Below are 23,553 nucleotides of genomic sequence, written 5' to 3' on the forward strand. Positions count from 1 at the left end.
CAGTGAAGCCGGCGGCGTTTCTGGGTGTTGTTGATGAATGGCTTTCGCTTTGCATAGTAGAGTTTTAACTTGCACTTACAGATGTAGGGATGAACTGTAGTTACTGATAGTGGTTTTCTGAAGTGTTCCTGAGTTCATGTGGTGATATCCTTTACACACTGATGTCGCTTTTTGATGCAGTACCGCCTGAGGGATCGAAGGTCACGGACTTAGCTGCTTACGTGCAGTGATTTCTCCAGATTCTCTGAACCTTTTGATGATATTACGGACCGTAGATGGTGAAATCCCTAAATTCCTTGCAATAGCTCGTTGAGAAATGTTGTTCTTAAACTGTTGGACAATTTGCTCATGCATTTGTTCACAAAGTGGTGACCCTCGCCCCATCTTTGCTTGTGAATGACTGAGCATTTCATGGAAGCTGCTTTTATACCCAATCATGGCACCCACCTGTTCCCAATTAGCCTGTCCACCTGTGGGATGTTCCAAATAAGTGTTTGATGAGCATTCCCCAACTTTATCAGTCTTTTTTTTGCCACTTGTGCCATCTTTTTTGAAACATGTTGCAGGCATCAAATTCCAAATGAGCTAATATTTGCAAAAATAAAGTTTTCCAGTTCTATTCAATTGAATAAACTGTACGTCGAAAATGATTTACAAATCTTTGTATTCTGTTTTTATTTACGATTCACACAACGTGCCAACTTCACTGGTTTCGAAGTTTGTAAAATATATTTTTTGCATTTCACAAATGTCTTGTAGTATGCTAAAAATACAATGAGCTGCTAAAGAACAGTGTTGTGACATACTGTATAATTTGGAAAAACAAAGACATTATTTATTTTTTTCACAACGCAAATTACGTCATACGTCTCTTAAGCATAAGTTAAAAGACATCGCAGCCGTTTAGTTTGGTTATCCTCCAAAAATTCATCACATCAGGCTCACATAGTTACACTTGCACAACTAATAACACTGCCAGCATTATCACATTCTTACATGGTGTATCTAATTACTCTGTGTCAAAATAAATCATTTAAAAAGACATCGTGCGTCCTTTCCCGTCTGCTTTAACCTATTAACAGACTTATTTGTGCCTCCTGCTAATGACATGATGTGGCAGAAACAGCCAAGGAATTACAACATAAACAAGTAATATCAACAAACAATGACAGAAAACATAAATTATGGTTTTAAGACACATTTAATCTAGTTATGGTATATAGAGATAACGATCATTTAGAAAATTTGGGGGTAAGGCGAACAGTTGATGCCCCTGCCACCTCTTCGCTGTAAATTGGTGGAAACACTGCATTTATTTTACTTCTAATATCTAACAGGCAGCAAGTGTGAATGGGTGCTTGATGAGTCTTCAACAGTGCAGAGCTCAAAATAGCAATATTAATGATTGATTGTATTCAAAAATGCATAATTTGCCAGCACATCATTATAAAAAATATTTCCATTTACAGCACCTTTAAATGACAATTTATGGCAAGATGAAAACATGACCCAACACCAACTGCCAGTTTGTCTGTACAGTATCTATACCTTTTAACTTTCTCAAAAAGATAACTACATTTTCACAATAGCAGATAATGAACAGGATCTTCTGTGAATACTTGGAAGTTACTACATAGGAAAAATGGCAAATCATTGATCAGTTTTCTGTGGAGGATTCTGTAATAATCAGCGTGGAGGTACTCTTCAGCCTGTATGTCAAAACACAAGAACAGTCAATTACATGTTTTTAAAATGATATTTAAGCAAACAAATGACTTACATGCTGTTGATCCGATGTAGTCTGTCTTTTAAATCATCCTGGACAAAGAGCGAGACATGTACTTAATGAAACAATGTTCAAATGCTAATGCTAAATGCAAATAGATAACGTAATCTACTGTATATGAACACATTTTAGTAAGATAGCTTTTTACACTGATACACCATTGAAATGTATCTCCACAATAATAATAATCATATTGTACATGCGCGTTGTTGATAAACTGAGTCGCACGACTCAATGGTTATTAAGATGCACCTTTACAAAACCCAAAACCAGTGAAGTTGGCACGACGTGTAAATGGTAAATAAAACAGAATACAATGATTTGCAAATCCTTGTCAACCTATATTCAATTGAATAGACTGCAAAGACAAGATACTTAACGTTCAAACTGGAAAGCTTTGTTATTTTCCGCAAATATTAGCTCATTTGGAATTTGGTGCCTGCAACATGTTTCAAAAAAGCTGGCACTAGTGGCAGAAAAGACGGAGAAAGTTGAGGAATGCTCATCAAACACTTATTTGGAACATCCAACAGGTGAACATGCTAATTGGGAACAGGTGGGTGCCATGATTGGGTATAAAAGCAGCTTCCATGAAATGCTCAGTCATTCACAAACAAGGATGGGGCGAGGGTCACCACTTTGTGAACAAATATGTGAGCAAATTGTCCAACAATTTAAGAACAACATTTCTCAACGAGCTGTTGCAAGGAATTTAGGGATTTCACCATCTACGGTCTGTAATATCATCAAAAGGTTCAGAGAATCTGGAGAAATCACTGCACGTAAGCGATGATATTATGGACCTTCGAACCCACAGGCGGTACTGCATCAAAAAGCGACAGTGTGTAAAGGATATCACCACATGGGCTCAGGAACACTTCAGAACACTTGTAAGTGCAAGTTAAAACTCTACTATGCAAAGCGAAAGCCATTTATCAACAACACCCAGAAACGCCGCCGGTTTCGCTGGGCCCGAGCTCATCTAAGATGGACTGATGCAAAGTGGAAAAGTGTTCTGTGGTCTGACGCGTCCACATTTCAAATTGTTTTTAGAAACTGTGGACGTCGCGTCCTCCGGAACAAAGAGGAAAAGAACCATTCGGATTGTTATAGGCGCAAAGTTCAAAAGCCATCATGTGTGATGGTATGGGGGTGTATTAGTGCCCAAAGCATGGGTAACTTACACATCTGTGAAGGCACCATTAATGCTGAAAGGTACATACAGGTTTTGGAGCAACATATGTTGCCATCCGAGCAACGTTATCATGGACGCCCCTGCTTATTTCAGCAAGACAATGTCAAGCCACGAGTCACTACAGTGTGGCTTCATAGTAAAAGAGTGCAGGTACTAGACTGGCCTGCCTGTAGTCCAGACCTGTCTCCCTTTGAAAATGTGTGGCGCATTATGAAGCCTAGAATATCACAACAGAGACCCCGGACTGCTGAACAACTTAAGCTGTACATCAAGCAAGAATGGGAAAGAATTCCACCTGAAAAGCTTCAAAAATTGGTCTCTTCAGTTCCCAAACGTTTACAGAGTGTTGTTAAAAGGAATGGCCATGTAACACAGTGGTAACAATGCCCCTGTGCAAACTTGTTTGCAATGTGTTGCTGCCTTTAAATTCTAAGTTAATAATTATTTGCAAAAAAAAATCTAAGTTTCTCAGTTCGAACATGAAATATCTTGTCTTTGCAGTCTATTCAATTTAATATAAGTTGAAAAGGATTTCCAAATCCTCGTATTTGGTTTTTATTTACGAATTACACAACGTGCCAATTTCACTGGTTTTGTACACACCGACAAGAATTCCTCATTCACATTCAATCATACCTATGTACAAATTGGTCTACAACATGCACATTTTTGGAATTTGGGAGGAGAAAACACAGACACACAAGGAGAACACACAAACTCTACACAGAATGTTCTAGTGGATTCCAACTATCAAAGAAGGTCTCACCTTTAAAACATCAGACATGGAGCTGACATAGGGTGGTGCAGATGAGGTCTGGCATGTTGGAGGTACACACGACTACAAAAAACAGGCACATGTCATGGCATTTACATGATGGTGCACGACACTAACATAGTTACAACCTGCACTTTTTAGTATTACTGTTAGTTTTCTTCTAACTTAATGCAACATTTTGACCAAAGAACCACCATCACTTGTTATGTAGACCACAAGGAAGTATTTTCCATTTAGAAAATAAATAAATGAGGGACGGCGTGGCGCAGTGGGAGAGTGGCCGTGCGCAACCCAAGGGTCCCTGGTTCAATCCCCACCTAGTACCAACCTCGTCATGTCCGTTGTGTCCTGAGCAAGACACTTCACCCTTGCTCCTGATGGGTGCTGGTTAGCGCCTTGCATGGCAGCTCCCTCCATCAGTGTGTGAATGTGTGTGTGAATGGGTAAATGTGGAAGTAGTGTCAAAGCGCTTTGAGTACCTTGAAGGTAGAAAAGCGCTATACAAGTACAACCCATTTATCATTTATTTATAAATATGACTCCTTTAGTGCGCCATATAAGCCGGTGCGCCTAATATATGAAAAAAGATACAAAAATACACCATTAATCAGCAGTGCGCCTTATAATCCAGTGCGCCCTATGGTCTGAAAAATACGATACCTTATTTTTTACTAAACAAGCTGTACACTGACTACTTTAAAGTATAACGTTTACCGTATTTTTCGGACTATAAGTCGCAGTTTTTTTCATAGTTTGGCCGGGCTCCAGTGCGACTTATATATGTTTTTTTCCTTTTTTATTATGCATTTTTGGCAGGTGAGACTTATACTCCGGTGCGACTTATACTCCGAAAAATACGGTACTATCTTTTCCGGTATTGTCCCTTGACATACAGTCAAAAGAACGGTTGCTGAAATGAGAGTTCTGTACTCACTTCTGTGAGAGAATGCGTATGTGTCCGCATTTGTGTTTTCTGCACAGACCACTGCATATTGCATGTTGATTTGTTTTGAGCATTAGCACAAACACAGCTGGAAACAAGCCTTCCGTTTCCTAAAGCATCGATGACCAAACATATCCACTGAGAGCCGCACACTAAAAATAAAAGGAGACTGTGGGCCATTTTGATATTTTTCATTTTCAAAACAAACTACATATAGATTTAAGGAAATTAGAGACTGTAAGTGTGGTGTTCTTTGTTTTATCGTTTATTACCTACATGTGTGCAAAAGTATTCCATTTTCTACAATTTTTATTTTAACATTAGTACTTTTAGATCATTAAAAAATAGCTCTCTAATTTAGATTAGAGAGCTATTTTTTAATGTGACATTCACATTAATGTGACATTCACATCTAATTTTTTAAGTGACTTGTTTTTCTGCCATCTACAATGTTTCAACCAATAATGATTAGCTTTTTTTCCGTGTACTTCATTTGTCAGGTTATATTAAAAAACAAAAAAAACAATAGAAGAAGTGGTGTGTTTGACTGCATGTGTCCTACCTTCACAAGGCCCAGTTCCATTTTGGTTTCCAGCAAAAAGACTCTACCAATAAGATTTTCCCAGCTCTCTCGAGGTATTGTGATGACTTCTCCTTCCTCCTTCTGTAACAATACAAAAGCACAGAATATATACAGTATGTATACTTCTGACCTCATGTGTAGATTTTTGGTAAAACTGTAGAGAGTTGAAAAAAAATGGATCAATTTAATGATTTGTTTCATTAGCCTTTCTATAAACTAAACTGGATTTTAGCATCAGAATAGTATTGTCCCAAAAAGTGGCTTAAGCTTGTCTGCAAAAATATTTTGTTATAAATGAATAAAATGTGTCATAATCACTTTTTCAGGGATACTTCGGCTCTCTAGCTCCTCCAGATGTTCCTCCAGAGCACTGAGCCTTTGAAGACCACAAAGAAGACTCTCAATTTTCACTTCCATAGCAGAAAGCCTTTGCTCAACATTGGAAGACTGAAAGACACAATGACATTGTGCATTTGTAAACTCTGTGACAAATTGAAAGCATGCAGTAACCCTTCGGTTTCTAATTATTGTGTGCTTTATTTGATCGGTTTACTTTGGCTCAGACAAACGACCAAACATGTATATTTCTACCAAAACTTTTTTAAAGCATCTTAACAAGCTTCAAGTACTGTAAAGTGTGGCCGAATCCAGTGTTTTTCAACCTTTTTTGAGCCGAGGCACATTTTTTTTCATTGAAAAAATCCGGAGGCACACCACCAGCAGAAATCATTACAAAAACGAAACTCAGTTGACAGTCAAAAGTCGTCGTCACAATTGTTGGATATGACTTTAAACCATAACCAAGCATGCATCAATATAGCTCTTGTCTCAAAGTAGGTGTACAGTCACGACCTGTCACATCACGCCCTGACTTATTTTGAGTTTTTTGCTGTTTTCCTGTGTAGTGTTTTAGTTCTTGTCTTGCGCTCCTATTTTGGTTTTGTTGGTATTCTCCTGTAGCAGTTTCATATCTTCCTTAAACGATATTCCCCGCATCTACTTTGTTTTAGCAATCGAGACTATTGAAGTTGTTTTTATCCTTCTTTGTGTGGACATTGTTGATTGTCATTTTATGTTCGGATGTACTTTGTGGACGCCGTCTTGGCTCCACAGTAAGTCTTTGCTGTCGTCCAGCATTCTGTTTTTGTTTACTTTGTTACTTCAGTTTTAGTTTCGTTCTGCATAGCCTTCCCTAAGCTTCAATGCCTTTTCTTAGGGGCACTCACCTTTTGTTTATTTTTGGTTTAAGCATTAGATATGACGACAAACCCTTGTCGTCTCACACGACGTGTTCCCGACATCTACAAAGCAATTAACTACCGGTTGCCACCTACTGATATGAAAGAGTATTACATGGTTACTCTGCCGAGCTCTAGACAGCACCGATACACAACAACGGCACATATTTTGCAGATTATAATTAGTGGTTGGCAAAAAATATTTTTAACACAAATAGGTGAAATTACTAGAGATGTTCGATAATTGCTTTAAAATGTAATGTCGGAAATTATCGGTATCGTTTTTTTGAATATCGTATCGTTTTTTTTTGTTTTTTTATTAAATCAACATAAAAAACACAAGATACACTTACAATTAGTGCACCAACCCAAAAAACTTCCCTCCCCGATTTACACTCATTCACACAAAAGGGTTGTTTCTTTCTGTTATTAATATTCTGGTTCCTACATTATATATCAATATATATCAATACAGTCTGCAAGGGATACAGTCCGTAAGCATACATGATTGTGCGTGCTGCTGGTCCACTAATAGTACTAACCTTTAACGGTTAATTTTACTCATTTTCATTAATTACTAGATTCTATGTAACTGTTTTTATATTGTTTTACTATCTTTTTTATTCAAGAAAATGTTTAATTCATTTATCTTATTTTATTTTATTTTATTTTTTAAAAAGGACCTTATCTTCACCATACCTGGTTGTCCAAATTAGGCATAATAATGTGTTAATTCCACGACTGTATATTATCAGTATCGGTATCGGTAATTAAAGAGTTGGACAATATCGGAATATCAGCAAAAGCCATTATCGGATATCCCTAGAAATTACATAATCTCCCACGGCACACCAGACTGCATCTCACGGCAAAACTAGTGTGCCGCGGCACAGTGGTTGAAAAACACTGACCTAAAGAGTGAAGACAACAGTTAGTAGTTTTTTTTCGTCCAAAATGTGCCAGATTATATTTGACAGACAACATACGATATAGCATGAGTTCTAACTTTACTTGTATTTGCAATGCAATGAAAAGCTTTAGGGAATCCTTACAAGGACCGCCTCTTCTTCCTCCTCCTCCTCCTCCTCCTTTTCCTCTTCCTCCTCCTCTTCCTCTTCCTCCTCCTCCTCCTCCTGCTGCTCATGTTCATGTACATCAAGCTGGGTGTTCAAGTTTTTAGGAGAATCGGATGAAAACACGTCATCATGCAAGAGCGGCATTTCACTGTGACGTGGTGGTGATTCCTCTTTTTGCATGTGATTTACAACATGAGGACGGTCAGAGACCTAAGACAAGAGTGAAATTGAGATAATTATTTATCGGATTAATTCCCAAGATAAAGCATTGCAGCAACTGTTTCCCTCCAATGCACACTGCACCATCCAGAAGCTTTATGAGTATAGAAACGTTAATCAAACGTAAACAATTATTGTATATATATATATATATATATATATATATATATATATAAATGTATATATTTGACAATCTACAATAATTTAGATATACAAATGTATTTAGGTCTACTACTTATTAGATCTAGATTATTGAGCACAAATTAAATTGTTTTATGAAAGTTATATGAAGCATTATTGCCAAATTGAATGTACAAACCCCAAAACCAGTGAAGTTGGCATGTTGTGTAAATCGTAAATAAAAACAGAATACAATGATTTGCTAATCCTTTACAACATATTTTCAATTGAATAGACTGCAAAGACAAGATACTTAACGTTTGAACTGGAAAACTTTGTTATTTTTTGCAAATATTAGCTCATTTGGAATTTGATGCATGCAACATGTTTCAAAAAAGCTGGCAAAAGTGGCAAAAAAGACTGAGAAAGTTGAGGAATACTCATCAAACACTTATTTGAAAAATCCCACAGGTGAACGGGCTAATTGGGAACAGTAAGGTGCCATGAATGGGTATAAGAGCAGCTTCCATGAAATGCTCAGTCATTCACAAACAAGGATGTTGCGAGGGTCACCACTTTCTCAATAAATGCGTAAGCAAATTGTCCAACAATTTAAGAAAAACATTTCTCAACAAGCTATTGCAAGGAATGTAGGGATGTCACAATCTACGATCCGTAATATCAACAAAAGGTTCAGAGAATCTGGAGAAATCACTGCAAGCGATGATATCACAAACTTTCAATCCCTCATGTGGTATTGCATCAAAAAGCGACATCAGTGTGTAAAGGATATCACCACATGGGCTCAGGAACACTTCAGAAAACCACTGTCAGTAACTACAATTGGTCGCTACATCTGTAAGTGCAAGTTAAAACTCTACTATGCAAAGCGAAAGCCATTCATCAACAACACCCAAAAACGCCGCCGGCTTCGCTGGGCCAGAGCACATCTAAGATGGACTGATGCAAAGTGGAAAAGTGTTCTGTGGTCTGACGAGTCCACATTTCAAATTGTTTTTGAAAATTGTGGACCTTGTGTCCTCTGGCACAAAAAGAAAAATAACCATTCGGATTGTTATAGGCGCAAAGTTCAAAAGCCAGTGTCTGTCATGGTATGGGGGTGTATTAGTGCCCATGGCATGGGTAACTTACACATCTGTGAAGGCACCATTAATGCTGAAAGACACATCCAAGCAACATTATAATGGACGCCCCTGCTTATTTCAGCATGACAATGCTAAGCCACCTGTTACAACAGTGTGGCTTCATAGTAAAAGAGTGCGGGTACTAGACTGGCCTGCCTGTAGTCCAGACCTGTCTCCCATTGAAAATGTGTGGCACAATATGAAGCCTAAAATACCACAACGGAGACCGCGGACTGTACATCAAGCAACAATGGGAAATAATTCTACCTTAAAACCTTAAAAAATTGGTCTCCTCAGTTCCCAAACGTTTGCTGAGTGTCGTTATAAGGAAAGGCCATGTAACACAGTGTAAAAATGCCCCTGTGCCAACTTTTTCGCAATGTGTTGCTGACATTAAATTCTAAGTGAATGATTATTTGCAAAAAAAAAAAGTTTTTCAGTTCGAACATTAAGTGTCTTGTCTTTGCAGTCAATTCAATTAAATATAAGTTGAAAATAATTTGCTAATCATTGTATTCTGTTTTTATTTACGAATTACACAACGTGCCAACTTCATTGTTTTTTCTAGCAGTTTATTATGTAACATTTTTTAAATGAGTAAAGCTACTTATACAAAATATTTTACATTTTGTTCCCCGACTAGTCTCTGACACTGAGTAATGTACTGATCTATGATGATGGCGTACTGTCACATGCCTACTTACTATATTAACAATGTCCGGCTTGGTTAGTGATGGATGATCTTCTCCTCTGATGTGCTTGTGTGATACAGGATTTCTGACTCTGGGCTAGAGAATACACACAAAAAAGTAAAATTACCTCAAAAAGCAGATGCAAATTGCGAGAACACAAGCTAATGAGGAAAACAAGGAATTTTAATGGAAGTGTATTTTCTTGTAGGGTTTTTCAGAGTGTGGTCAGGAGAGACAGTCAAAGTTGGGTATTAAGCAAGTATGCTTTGATGCAACCATATAAGTCCATCGCTAATACAAATATAAACATATTCAGCATTTTAACAGTTTGATAAGAAAATATAAATTTAGAATTGTATGTACCTTTTTCAGCTCATTGTTCCTCTTCAGGACCAAGTCAATAATGTCACAAACTGTAGAAATCTTTTTTTGACAGAAACCCTTCTGCAGGAACTGTTGCTTAGAGAGGACGGGTTTATAGTGGAATATGTCTCGCAGAATCTTAAAAAGCAAACAAAGAGGTTGAAAAGAATGAATAAGATCATTTTGAAAAAAAATGGTCTACTGCCCAATGCACTATGCCCCTATTCTCCCATGTGCTTAAGTGGAAAAAAGCTGCGCAACTGTGCAGATTCTGGCTGCGCAGCACTCTCCCCTCAACCTTAAAGGGGTCATATTATAAATAAATAAATGATAAATGGGTTGTACTTGTATAGCGCTTTTCTACCTTCAAGGTACTCAAAGCGCTTTGACACTACTTCCACATTTACCCATTCACACACACATTCACACACTGATGGCGGGAGCTGCCATGCAAGGCGCTAACCAGCACCCATCAGGAGCAAGGGTGAAGTGTCTTGCTCAGGACACAACGGACATGACGAGGTTGGTACTAGGTGGGGATTGAACCAGGGACCCTCGGGTCGCGCACGGCCACTCTGCCACTGCGCCATGCCGTCTCATTATGATTTTTTTCTTACATTTAAAACACTTCCTTGTGGTCTACATATCATGTAATCGTGGTTCTTCAGTCAAAATTTTGCACAGATTATGTTTTATAGACTGTCATCAAGCCACTTGCTGACCGTCTCTTTAGGATGCAAGTATTGTGTGGGTGGTTTTATTTACGTGCCTCCACTTCGACTGCGTCTTCTGCCCGCCAGCCATGTTGTCGTTTTTAGTGCGTCCATATGGAGTCTACTGACAGATTTAAGTTAAAACTCTATGCTACATTGTATTAGAAATGGCAACAGCGGAGGATGCATGTGCATGTACGAGCCAGTCTGCCCCACAACACTAGGGGTAGAAAAACAGAAGGAGCTTATTGACTCCAAAGCTCTTTGGGTAAGATGTCACCATATAAGAAGATATCCTCGGATGTCACCAATGGGGAAAAACGTCACAAACGGGGCAAACTCCAAACGACTTGTTTGGAAGAGGTATGAAGGAAAGCAAAATTATTTTAGAAAAACCTCCGCCATGCCTCTTTGGTATGATTACACATTTTCGGGACTTATGCAGATCCCAAATACACAAAACAGGTACCAACAGGTAAAGTTATAAAGTTAAAGTTATCTTACACACTGGGTGTGGCAAAAGCATTCTCTGCATTTGACCCATCACCCTTGATCACCCCCTGGGAGGTGAGGGGAGCCGTGAGCAGCAGTGGTGTCCGCGCCCAGGAATAATTTTTGGTGATTTAACCCCCAATTCTAACCCTTGATGCTGAGTGTCAAGCAGGGATGTAATGGGTCACAATTTTATAGTCTTTGGTATTACTCGGCCGGGGTTTGAACTCACAACCTACCGATCTCAGTGCGGACACTCTAACCACAAGGCCACTGACAGGTAAGAAAAGTTAGTTTTGCTTAACAGGTCTCCTTTAAGTCTGCCAGTGCGTGCTTTCCTCCAAGCTGCTCTAGGGTTGCATTCGGTGGAAAAATCCTTGAATGTGGGGTTCTCAGTCAAATCTGCCTTTTTGCGCATTCTCCCATTCTCCCAAGTACCATATTTTCCGGACCATAGGGCCCACCGGTTTATAAGGCACACTGCCGATGAATGGTCTATTTTTTATCTGTTTTCATATATTAGGCGCACCGGATTATAAGGCGTATTAAGGAGTCATGTTATTTATTTTTTTCTAAATTTAAAACACTGGTCTACATAACATGTAATGGTGGTTATTTGGTCAATATGTTGCATAGATTATGTTTTACAGATCATCTTCAAGTCGCTTTCTGACAGTCTCTTCAGGATGCACCGTTTTGTGGGCGGTCTTATTTACGTGGCTCACCTTCGGCAGCGTCTTCTCCCCGTCATCTTTGTTGTAGCGGTGTAGCGTGCAAGGACGAGCGTGGAAGAAGTGTCAAAAGATGGAGCTAACTGTTTTAATGACATTCAGACTTTACTTCAATTAATAACGGAGCAGCATCTTCTCATCCGAAAAAAAAACACCCGTGAAAAGCCGTCCGACCGGAACTCTCTAATAACTAAAGTTCCTTGGGTGAATAATGTAAACTCACTACACCGGTATGTTTTAGCGCTTTCATGGCGAGTTTACTGACAAGTGTTAAGTAAGAACTTTACACTACTTTATATTAGAAATGGCAACAGCGGAGGATGAATGTCCTATAACAAGATAGAGAAAAATAAGAAGCTTATCGACTACGGCATCGGAGCACCCAATTTTTCAGGATTTATCCCAAATACAGATCAGCAGCAGGTACCAGAAGGTAACAAAAGTTGCTTTTGCATACTATTGCAAAAAAACCCCGCCAGATAATATGTCTTATCTTATACACACACCATAATAATACTTGTATGTTGATGCACAGTACAATGCTTCAAGCGGTGCGGCTTCATAGCTTACCAAAGTCATACTAAAACATTTTGATAGATTTTTGAGCATTGTGTGTAATGTTCTATATTTTCAATGGAATATTTAAAATGCTGGTGTTGTTTACTTGAGTCATATTGCAATCTACATGTATCTCTTGTGTATGAGACTGCCATCATAGTGCAGCCTAAACTTATCTCTTATGTTTGACTGCCTTCTACCGGTCACACTTATCATTACAGCATGTACCAAATAAAATAGCTTCGAGGTGGGTAAGCTCAACCAAACTTATTCCTTACATTAGGCGCACCTGGTTATAAGGTGCAATGTCGAGTTTTGAGAAAAAAAAAAGGATTTTAAGTGCGCCTTATAGTCCGCAAAATACGGTACTTTTGTTCTTATGTGCCCCTTGAGGTTGAAAGAAGTCCAGCAACCCGGGAAGGTGAAACATTATATTGCACTTAGGAAAGTTTGGATGCAGTGCAACACAACACATAATAAAGTGATAAAAGAAACTAAAGAATGGATTAAATACATCAATATGACATTGAATGCCCGGGATGAGTGTACAGTAAGTAAACTGAACAGTTTACCACCAAAACAAAATCTAATTAGTTCGGAAAATTGCTGCAGACAAAAATTCAAAGCGACATACTGTAGCTTGCCTTTAATTGTTCTATGAAAAAATAAAAATGTGAGAGAAGAGAGGCTCCTTAAATGTACTGCGTATGCAACGTGTTAGTGTGAAGTAGTGTACCTTATAGAGTGAGTCAGTGAATCGCAGGTCAGTTTTGCCGGTCAGCTCCAGTCCAGCTGCCACAAGTTGCTCAGCAAAAGGTGGAGAGAAGATGGTGAGAGTGAAGCTCAAAATTGGCAGAAAAGCTGAGGGGTCTCCTTTGGACAGGCTGATACAAAATCAAAGGAGAGTAAAACAAGGCAAAGAATATGACATGCAGCACAAGTTAATGACAGACAATAAAAAGTTCAAATATTTAGAGAGAGAGTAACAATCACATTCTACAGGCAAGTAGATGTGTTGCTTTTACATCTGAATTATACTGAAGAGCAGTCAACCATGCAATATAGTTATTATTATAATGATTATGTTTTTTTTAGATATAACTCAGAAGTTAAGTGCTTTAGTAGTTAGTCTATATATGGGATATTTTAACTTTTCCTTACAAGTTATTAGTACTAATGTAATGTTTTGGAACATTGAACTTTTCTCCTCACAATCTTTTCTTTTCATTCATTCATTTTCTAACACAAATGAGTCTGTGGAGCCCATCAACATCCAGGGCCGGGAGGTGGCAGTAGTGGGGCAGTACAAGTACCTGGGAGTCCACTTGAACAGCACACTGGACTAGAAGGACAAGAAGGGCATGAGGAAGCTTAGGTCCTTTAATGTGTGCAGCAAGCTGTTGGAGATCTTTTTTTCAGTCTGTTGTGGCCAGTGCCCTGTACTTTGCAGTGGTTTGTTGGGGGAGCAGCACCAGCAAAAGGGACTTAAACCGGATTGACAAACTGATCCGGAAAGCCGGCCAAACTATTGGCACGCAGTTGGAGGCGTTTATGTCAGTGAGATACAGGAGGACACTGGACAAATTGCTTGCCATCATGGACAATCCTGCCCACCTACTCCACCAGACAATTGAGGGACAGTGGAGCTCATACTCCAACAGGCTCTTGATGGATCTACTCTCTATTTTATGCTGCCCTTTTTTTTCTGCTGCAGCTGTTACATATACTGTAATATTTTACACGGTAATTGCGATTTGTTATATATTGTATATCCACCCATCCATTTTCTACTGCTTGTCCCGTCCGGGGTCACGGGGGGTGCTGGAGCCTATCTCAGCTGCATTTGGGCGGAAGGCAGTGTACACTCTGGACAAGTCGCCACCTCATCACAGGGCCAACAGACAGACAGACAACATTGTATATATGATACAAAAATATAATATAATATAATATAATCATATATTAGTATATATTATATACTGTATATATAATATGTAAATATTACATATGTGTTATATTTTACATTGCTACTATGGTACATTTTAGTCTACTTAATACCTGCATTATCCTTTCCATCCTTACCCTTTCCATCCTTTGAAACTGAGCTACTGTGTGGAACAATTTCCCTTTTGGATCAATAAAGTTTGTCTAAGTCTAAGTCTAAATATCCTCTGAGGTGGAGTGTATCCAAGTTGACTTTGAGTAAAAGGTTGGGGTACACCCTGTGCTGGTCACCACCAGCTAATCACAGGACACGGTCTGTATACAAGCCTGACTCTAACCCAATACTAATAACCATTCACACTCATACAGCCAAAGTCTCCAATTAGCCGGACATTCATGCTTTTGGAGTGGAGGAGACTCCCCCTTATTCTTCTCTTCTATTTAATAGTAATTTACAACCACCAAACATTTGGATCGCTCGATAAAACACTTGCCAGCTTTTACCCCCACTTATCAGTTTTACATGATCATTTTATTATGGTTTGTTACTATTTTTTCTTTTATTGAATAAAACATGTATAAATTACATTTTTCAATACTTATGAAAGGGGCCCCCCCAAAGAGCACCAGCTAAAACCGCCACTGGTGCACTGTGCACTAACAATTTTTACTGTTTTACAACTTCATTTACTGCATTTATGTACTATTCAGTACTTTACATGTACAGAAAAGTGAATTATTGCAAGAATTGTTTCAAAGCTAGCTTTATAAAACACACATAAACAACTCGATATTTGGATCGGATCGGCCGCCGATATTTGCCAAAAAATGCGTATCGGCAAGGCATGGGAAAATGCCGATCCAGATCCAGTTAAAAAAAAAACTCCGCTCCGTGTTTTCCAACGCACCTATTTAAATAATACATTCCACTTTTCTGTTGCTCCCTAATTTCCGTTCCGCATTTTCCAGCACACCTTCAACACATCCACAGGTCTGTGGATTCTCACGCAGTTGCTTTTAGCTGCTGGCATTAAAAGACAGGCTCTTCTCACTCTTTTCTGTCTCCCTCTCACAGACAGCAAGCGCACCTTCTTACATACGTCACATACTGTCACGTCATACGTCACATACGTATACGTCCTCCCTGAGCAGAGAGGTAGCAGCATGGCTAACGTTAGCTGTGATGCTAGCGCAGCCGTGTGACCAACGTTCTCTCTAAGGTGCGCGCCTGTGCAATTGCGCACTGCTCAAACGTCCTCTGCGCATTACAATTATATGCCACGCACAAACTCAAATAAGAAAATAAGCGCATAACAATTTTCGACACACGGACACGACAGAGAAAACAGTTTTCATCATCATTGTTCAAATGTTGTAACGTCTGTTGAGACGCTTATCTCCAATCGGTGCCACACGCCCACACCATCAAAATGCCGAGGCAAAAATTTCCAGATCAACACCGTATGAAAAAATTAGTGATTTTTTTAGTTGTGATTTCCTTCTCTGCATGAAAGTTTAAAAGTAGCATATATTAATGCAGTATGAAGAAGAATGTTTTAATGTAGACATGCAAGCCTTGAAAGAAAATTTTGAAAATCAAGACTACATTTCCTGCAAATGGGTGCATTTCTACCCTATATTTTAACTTTAGATTTATTCCAGTGTTTCCCACACATTCATTTATTTGTGGCGGCCCGCCACGAAAGAATTACGTCCGCCACAAATGGATTTTTCGGCTTTTGACTCAATCGACCGCTCATAAAAGCAATGGGACTCTGTCTGTGAATGTACCTTGTAGTTACAACTCCGGTGCAGTAGGTGGCAGTAGCCTACTATGCATTGTAACTCCGCCAATAGCACTTAATTCACCTGGTGGGCCAGAAAAAGAAGAAGAAGACGACGACGACGAAGGATCAAAATACGAGGGTAATATAGGTTATAGGTAGATAGGTTATAGCTGCATCGCTCGCGGCTCGTCATATATTTAACGTTAATCCGCGATTTCACCGAGCGTTTCACTGACGGTGAGCAGCCTGACGCTGCCTCATTAACACCGCCGCTGTTTGACTCAGGGTCCGGGGCAGACGCACGTAGTAACAGTCACGTGTTTTCATACCGACGAGCTAACGTGTCCAGGTTATAACCCTGTTGTCAATAAACACACGTGGACTGAAGCTAAATTGTCCACTGCAGCATGTGAATGCAATGAAAATAATAAAATCTGAGCCAACCAGCTGTTAAAATGTTGTCCAGGTTAATGTTTTGGCCATTAAAGGCCCTTCATTTCAAGATTTCAACTGTGATCGGGCTTTAAACAGGTGGCTGACCTGTTCAGATGAGTGTAACTGCTACTGGTCAAATAATGTGAAATAGCATTTAATTTTACATGTATGCAATGTCATTTAAATGTAATTATAGATAATAATAATAATAATAATAATAATAAATACTGTGTAGTCAACGGGAAGGATTTTAGTAAGATATAAGCCATGAGCACTACACAGCCAGAAAAAAACCTAGGCAGGACAAGTAAAAATATTGGGGCAAGTAGATTTGAGAAGTCGGGCAAGTAGAAAAAAACCTTAACGTTGAACCCTGCATGTGTTGAGCTGCTGCCGCTGAAGGTTAGACGGCACTGTACATAGAGCGGTTCTGCTCGTTAGTAATACATTCTAATGTTGGATGTTCACTCCTTCACACAGATGAGTATAGAAAAATATTTTCAACGGCCGAAAAGGGCTCGACTTGGAGAGGAGGTAGGCCTACAGTCCGGACCACAGGTGCGACCTGTTCAGCAGCAGCAGGAGGAGGTTGACTGACTGTGGCAGGACACCTCTGCCTCTGTTTCACTTCATGTTGCTGGTAAATAATATGGTTGTAGTAGTAGGCTAAAGTTAAATTATTTAGTATTCACTAATTAAAGGGGCAGAGCTTTAAAAGACATTTTAGCTTTTATATTTTATGAGATATATTTTTTGTAAGAACCACAATTAATAAATATATTTCAGTGAATAACTAATTGTTCAAATCTGTATATAAATATGTACATAAAGTGTTGTAATTATATTCCAACTCCGCGTTCTTCTTGGTCATCGCCGCTGCCGCCGCCACCCCCCGCCCCTCGACCACACCACCACAAATAGATGCCTGTCCTGTGGGAAACACTGTATTCTTATATCAAACTCTTTTGGCTGTCTTTTTGACACTTACATCCGGCACCCCCCTCCACACCCTGGATTATAAATAATGTAAATAATTCAATGTGATTATCTTGTGTGATGACTGTATTATGATGATAGTATATATCTGATAGTATATATCTGTATCATGAATCAATTTAAGTGGACCCCGACTTAAACAAGTTGAAAAACTTATTGGGGTGTTACCATTTAGTGGTCAATTGTACGGAATATGTACTTCACTGTGCAAACTACTAATAAAAGTCTCAATCAATCAATCAAAACACATAGAATCATCATACTGCTGTGATTATATGCATCAAGTGTTCATTCAAGGCTGAGGCAAAATATCGAGATATATATCGTGTATCGCAATATGGCCTTAAAATATGGCAACATTAAAAAAAGGCCATATTGCCCAGCCCTAGTTTCAATGATGCCATTTCTGTTTGTCATGTATAATTTTGTCTATTTTGTGTTTATCCTTGAATAAACAGGTCAGTTTCTTGTTACCAACCATTGTGTATTATTCAAACTCCCCTAATTCAGCTGGCTAGTTGTTATCAAGAGTACTAAAACCCTTTTCAACATGATTCTGACAACTAAGTAGGCTAAATAACTTTAAACTTTAATACATGCTCGGATAGGCCAGTATCGGTCAGTATCGGTATCGGTCAGTATCGGATCGGAAGTGCAAAAACAATATCGGTATCGGATCGGATCGGAAGTGCAAAAACCTGGATCGGGACATCCCTATTGGAAACTAGTAATAAAGTGTGCCAAGTGTGAAATTGATATGACTCTGATTCATCTTGGTCATTGTCAAGTGTGAACGCATGTATGGACTTAGTAGGCCAAGTACAGAATTTTACCACACAGCTCTGTCGACTAAACTGGTTTCTAAACATGGTAGTTCTAAAGCAGGGGTATCCAAACTTTTCTCAGCGCAGGCTGAATTCAGAAATGTTGGAGACTGTAGGGGCCACTTTGTATTTTTTTGTACATCCAAGATTCTAGAACCTCTCATGATCTGACATGACAATTAGTATTAGTTTATTGTATTTTGTATTATTTCCTGTCCAGCACTCTTATTTTTTGTTCCATTTCCTGTTTGCCTTCATTTGTCACCACTCTTCTGGCTTGAGCGACGGCTGCGTCACCTTTTCTGTACTGGATAATTTTTTGCTTTGTACCTCAACGATGTACCTTTACTTGCTTTGCGCTTCATACGCCAGTTTTCTATTTGCACACTTCCCAGGTGCACATCTTTGTTTCTGTGTTACCTGCGTTTCCCGAATAAAGAGGGCTTCTTTTCTGCACTTGCCTGCCATCTCTGCATCCATACATACACCAAAAAGTAACAAAAACTGATACAATATAGTTTAATCAGTTCTTCTTCTTCTTATTTATTAATATTAGTATCATTATTACATTAGGGCGGGGGTCAGCAACCCACGGCTCTCAAACATGACACAAACCTTCCCGATTGTTAGAACTACCACTGTTTAATATGTTTGTGTGTATGCTTCACTGATGAGAGTATTTGGTGAACATCGTTTTGTCCTACCAATTTCGGCGGTTCTTGAACTCACCATAATGTGGACTGTGACGCAACAGTTTGTTTACATGTAAAATCAGCCACTCCTTCTTTGTCTCATTTTGTCCACCAAACGTTTTATGCTGTGCGTGAATGCACAAAGGTGAGCTTTGTTGATGTTATTGACTTGTTGGAGTGCTAATCAGGCATATTTGGTCAGTGCATGACTGCAGGCTAACATGCTATTTAGGCTAGCTGTATGTACATATTGCATCATTATGCCTCATTTGTAGGTATATTTGAGGTTGTTTAATATCCTTTACTTTTATCCTCTTTGAATATAATTTAGTTTTGCATGTCTCATGACACATTATCTGTATGTAATATTGGCTGCATTTCTGATAGTTGTTTGTGTGCCATGTTGTTCCAGACCACAGCAAACATTACCTAGCTTGCCAAAGATTGTAATAAATCTATTAAAAGAAGACAGCCTGCCGTTTCCTTTAAATTGGACACACACATCTATACATTTGGCCATTAAAAGCCAGTAATTTCCAGGAGTTATCTCACCTTCTGAGTAGCAATGTTGTAAAAATGTGTAGAATATTAAATTTCAACATTTCTGCCAACGAAGATTTGCTTCAGCCTGCAACACATCGCCATCTTGATAGTAGGCTATTAAAGCTAATATAGACACTTACGTCATGTGTTGCCTTCATTATAACACTTACAGTGGGGCAAAAAAGTATTTAGTCAGCCACCGATTGTGCAAGTTCTCCCACTTAAAATGATGACAGAGGTCTGTAATTTTCATCATAGGTACACTTCAACTGTGAGAGACAGAATGTGAAAAAAAAATCCAGGAATTCACATTGTAGGATTTTTAAAGAATTTATTTGTAAATTATGGTGGAAAATAAGTATTTGGTCACTTCAAACAAGGAAGATCTCTGGCTCTCACAGACCTGTAACTTCTTCTTTAAGAAGCTCTTCTGTTCTCCACTCGTTACCTGTATTAATGGGACCTGTTTGAACTCATTATCTGTATAAAAGACACCTGTCCACAGCCTCAAACAGTCAGACTCCAAACCCCACTATGGCCAAGACCAAAGAGCTGTCGAAGGACACCAGGAAAAGAATTGTAGACCTGCACCAGACTGTGAAGAGTGAATCTACAATAGGCACGCAGCTTGGTGTGAAAAAATCAACTGTGGGAGCAATTATCAGAAAATGGAAGACATACAAGACCACTGATAATCTCCCTCGATCTGGGGCTCCACGCAAGATTTCATCCCGTGGGGTCAAAATGATCATGAGAACGGTGAGCAAAAATCCCAGAACCACACAGGGGGACCTGGTGAATGACCTGCAGAGAGCTGGGACCAAAGTAACAAAGGTTACCATCAGTAACACACTACGCCGACAGGGAATCAAATCCTGCAGTGCCAGACGTGTCCCCCTGCTTTAGCCAGTGCATGTCCAGGCCCGTCTGAAGTTTGCCAGAGAGCACATGGATGATACAGCAGAGGATTGGGAGAATGTCATGTGGTCAGATGAAACCAAAATAGAGCTTTTTGGTATAAACTCAACTCGTCGTGTTTGGAGGAAGAAGAATACTGAGTTGCATCCCAAGAACACCATACCTACTGTGAAGCATGGGGGTGGAAACATCATGCTTTGGGGCTGTTTTTCTGCTAAGGGGACAGGCCGACTGATCCGTGTTAAGGAAAGAATGAATGGGGCCATGTATCGTGAGATTTTGAGCCAAAACCTCCTTCCATCAGTGAGAGCTTTGAAGATGAAACGTGGCTGGGTCTTCCAGCATGACAATGATCCCAAACACACCGCCCGGGCAACGAAGGAGTGGCTTTGTAAGAAGCATTTGAAAGTCCTGGAGTGGCCTAGCCAGTCTCCAGACCTCAACCCCATAGAAAATCTGTGGAGGGAGTTGAAAGTCCGTGTTGCTCGGCGACAGCCCCAAAACATCACTGCTCTCGAGAAGATCTGCATGGAGGAATGGGCCAAAATACCAGCTACTGTGTGTGCAAACCTGGTAAAGACCTATAGTAATCGTTTGACCTCTGTTATTGATAACAAAGGTTATATTGCAAAGTATTGAGTTGAATTTTTGTTATTGACCAAATACTTATTTTCCACCATAATTTACAATTAAATTCTTTAAAAATCCTACAATGTGAATTCCTGAATTTTTTTTTCACATTCTGTCTCTCACAGTTGAAGTGTTACCTATGATGAAAATTACAGACCTATGTCATCATTTTAAGTGGGAGAACTTGCACAATTGGTGGCTGACTAAATACTTTTTTGCCCCACTGTATATACGGCTTTTCATATTTTACGGCTCCAGACAGATTTGTTTTTTGTATTTTTGGTCCAATATGGCTCTTTCAACGTTTTTGGTTGCCGACCCCTGTATTAAGGGCTTTAGTACACTCAAAATTTTACCAGATCTTGCAATAAATGTGTACGTATGTTCATCAAGCACCATGTAGAGTTCATCAAGCACCATGTAGAAGATGCATAAGTCAACGGGTATTTTGGTTTATAGGTCCCATTTTGGGGGGAAATAATCAAAAACGTGTTTCTTTTGTCTGTCGGAGTCGCGGGCCAGTAAAAAAAGAGCTGAGGGCTGTAAATTGACTTGGGCCACTCTTTGGACAACACTGTTCCAAAAAATATAATAATAATAATAATAAAAATAAAAAAAAATATCCATCCATCCATCCATTTTCTACCGCTTATTCCCTTTGGGGTCGCGGGGGGCGCTGGAGCCTATCTCAGCTACAATCGGGCAGAAGGCGGGGTACACCCTGGACAAGTCGCCACCTCATCGCAGAAAAAATAATAAAATAAAATATATATATATAAATATATATATATATATATATATATTTATATATATATATATATAAATATATATATCAATATATATATCAATATATATATATATATATAATATATATACATATATATATATATTAGGGTTGTGCGGTATACCGGTATTAGTATAGTACCGCGATACTAATGAATCATTTTCGGTACTATACCGCCTCTGAAAAGTACCGGTCCGCCACTATCGAGTATCTAGTCGATACTACTACATATCAATTACGTCGATATGTTTTGGCATCACAACAACTTCTTTTTTTATTTTATATAATGCTTTTAAACTCAGGAAATATGTCCCTGGACACATGAGGACTTTGAATATGACCAATGTATGAACCTGTAACTACTTGGTATCGGATTGATACCCAAATTCGTGGTATCATCCAAAACTAATGTAAAGTATCAAACAACAGAAGAATAAGTGATTATTACATTTTAACAGAAGTGCAGATAGAACATGTTAAGAGAGAAAGTAAGCAGATATTAATAGTAAATGAACAAGTCGATTAATAATTCATTTTCTACCATTTGTCCTTAATAATTTTGACAAATTAGGAGCCTTTGTTTGTTTACTTACTAATAAAAGACAAGTTGTCTTGTATGTTCACTATTTTATTTAAGGACAAACTTGCAATAAGAAACATATGTTTAATGTACCGTAAGATTTTTTTGTTAAAATACAGCCAATAATGCAATTGTTTGTGGTCCCCTTTATTTAGAAAAGTACCGAAGTATCGAAATAATTTTGGTACCGGTACCAAAATATTGGTATCGGGACAACACTAATATATATATATATATGCATATATATATATGTGTTGGCCCTGCGATGAGGTGGCGACTTGTCCAGGGTGTACCCCGCCTTCCGCTCGAATGCAGCTGAGATAGGCTCCAGCACCCCCCGCGACTCCAAAAGGGACAAGCGGTAGGAAATGGATGGTTGGATATATATATATATTTTTTTTATAGTAACATGTTTTTTTAGATGCCGTGACGGAGACGACATTAGCCACTTACCCGCTGTAGTCAACATTTCCAGGGTACTTGACTGCCCGCAAGAGAGTTTCCAGTTTACGCAGACAGCCTTGAAGTTGCAAGTCCCCAGAAGACAGCATTTTGCCGCTTTGAACACACAAGTTACAAATAAAATGTATGTACTTTTCTGCAACTCTGTCTTTCAAACTATAAAACAACAAACCTGTACGACGCATTTGCTTACCTTGACAAGACTCTGCTCAAGTAAGTTAAACTGGATGATCGGACATTTTTGTCTCTACCGGGTTATCGACACACCGACACGGGATTGGCTCATCTGGTCACGTGATGCGGATATGACTAAAGTCGTCAACGTTACG

The 23,553-nt window shown here is 39.0% G+C and overlaps 1 protein-coding gene across 1 annotated transcript; it reads right to left on the reverse strand.

The window, feature by feature from the left end:
- Positions 1–743: 743 nt before the first annotated feature.
- On the reverse strand, positions 744–23,548 carry cep44 (centrosomal protein 44). The gene is made up of 11 exons (XM_061987841.2): positions 23,418–23,548; positions 23,216–23,320; positions 13,366–13,513; positions 10,136–10,273; positions 9,785–9,868; positions 7,573–7,806; positions 5,601–5,729; positions 5,262–5,363; positions 3,748–3,819; positions 1,781–1,818; positions 744–1,709 (listed from the first exon to the last, which is right to left on the reverse strand). Exons 2-11 carry the CDS (start codon positions 23,311–23,313, stop codon positions 1,658–1,660), a joined length of 1,095 nt encoding a protein of 364 aa, XP_061843825.1. The 5' UTR covers positions 23,314–23,320; positions 23,418–23,548; the 3' UTR covers positions 744–1,657.
- Positions 23,549–23,553: the final 5 nt, after the last annotated feature.

Source organism: Nerophis lumbriciformis, linkage group LG27, assembly GCF_033978685.3.
Source record: "Nerophis lumbriciformis linkage group LG27, RoL_Nlum_v2.1, whole genome shotgun sequence".
Taxonomy (NCBI): domain Eukaryota; kingdom Metazoa; phylum Chordata; class Actinopteri; order Syngnathiformes; family Syngnathidae; genus Nerophis; species Nerophis lumbriciformis.

Excerpts from the sequence above, each read along its gene's own strand:
- cep44 (XM_061987841.2), bottom strand. The coding sequence starts at position 23,313 with ATGCTGTCTTCTGGGGACTTGCAACTTCAAGGCTGTCTGCGTAAACTG. Across the intron at positions 13,514-23,215 it reads GGAAATGTTGACTACAGCGG|CCTGTCCAAAGGAGACCCCT; the intron begins GTAAGTGGCTAA and ends ATTTTGTATCAG. Across the intron at positions 9,869-10,135 it reads GGAACAATGAGCTGAAAAAG|CCCAGAGTCAGAAATCCTGT; the intron begins GTACATACAATT and ends TGTATTCTCTAG.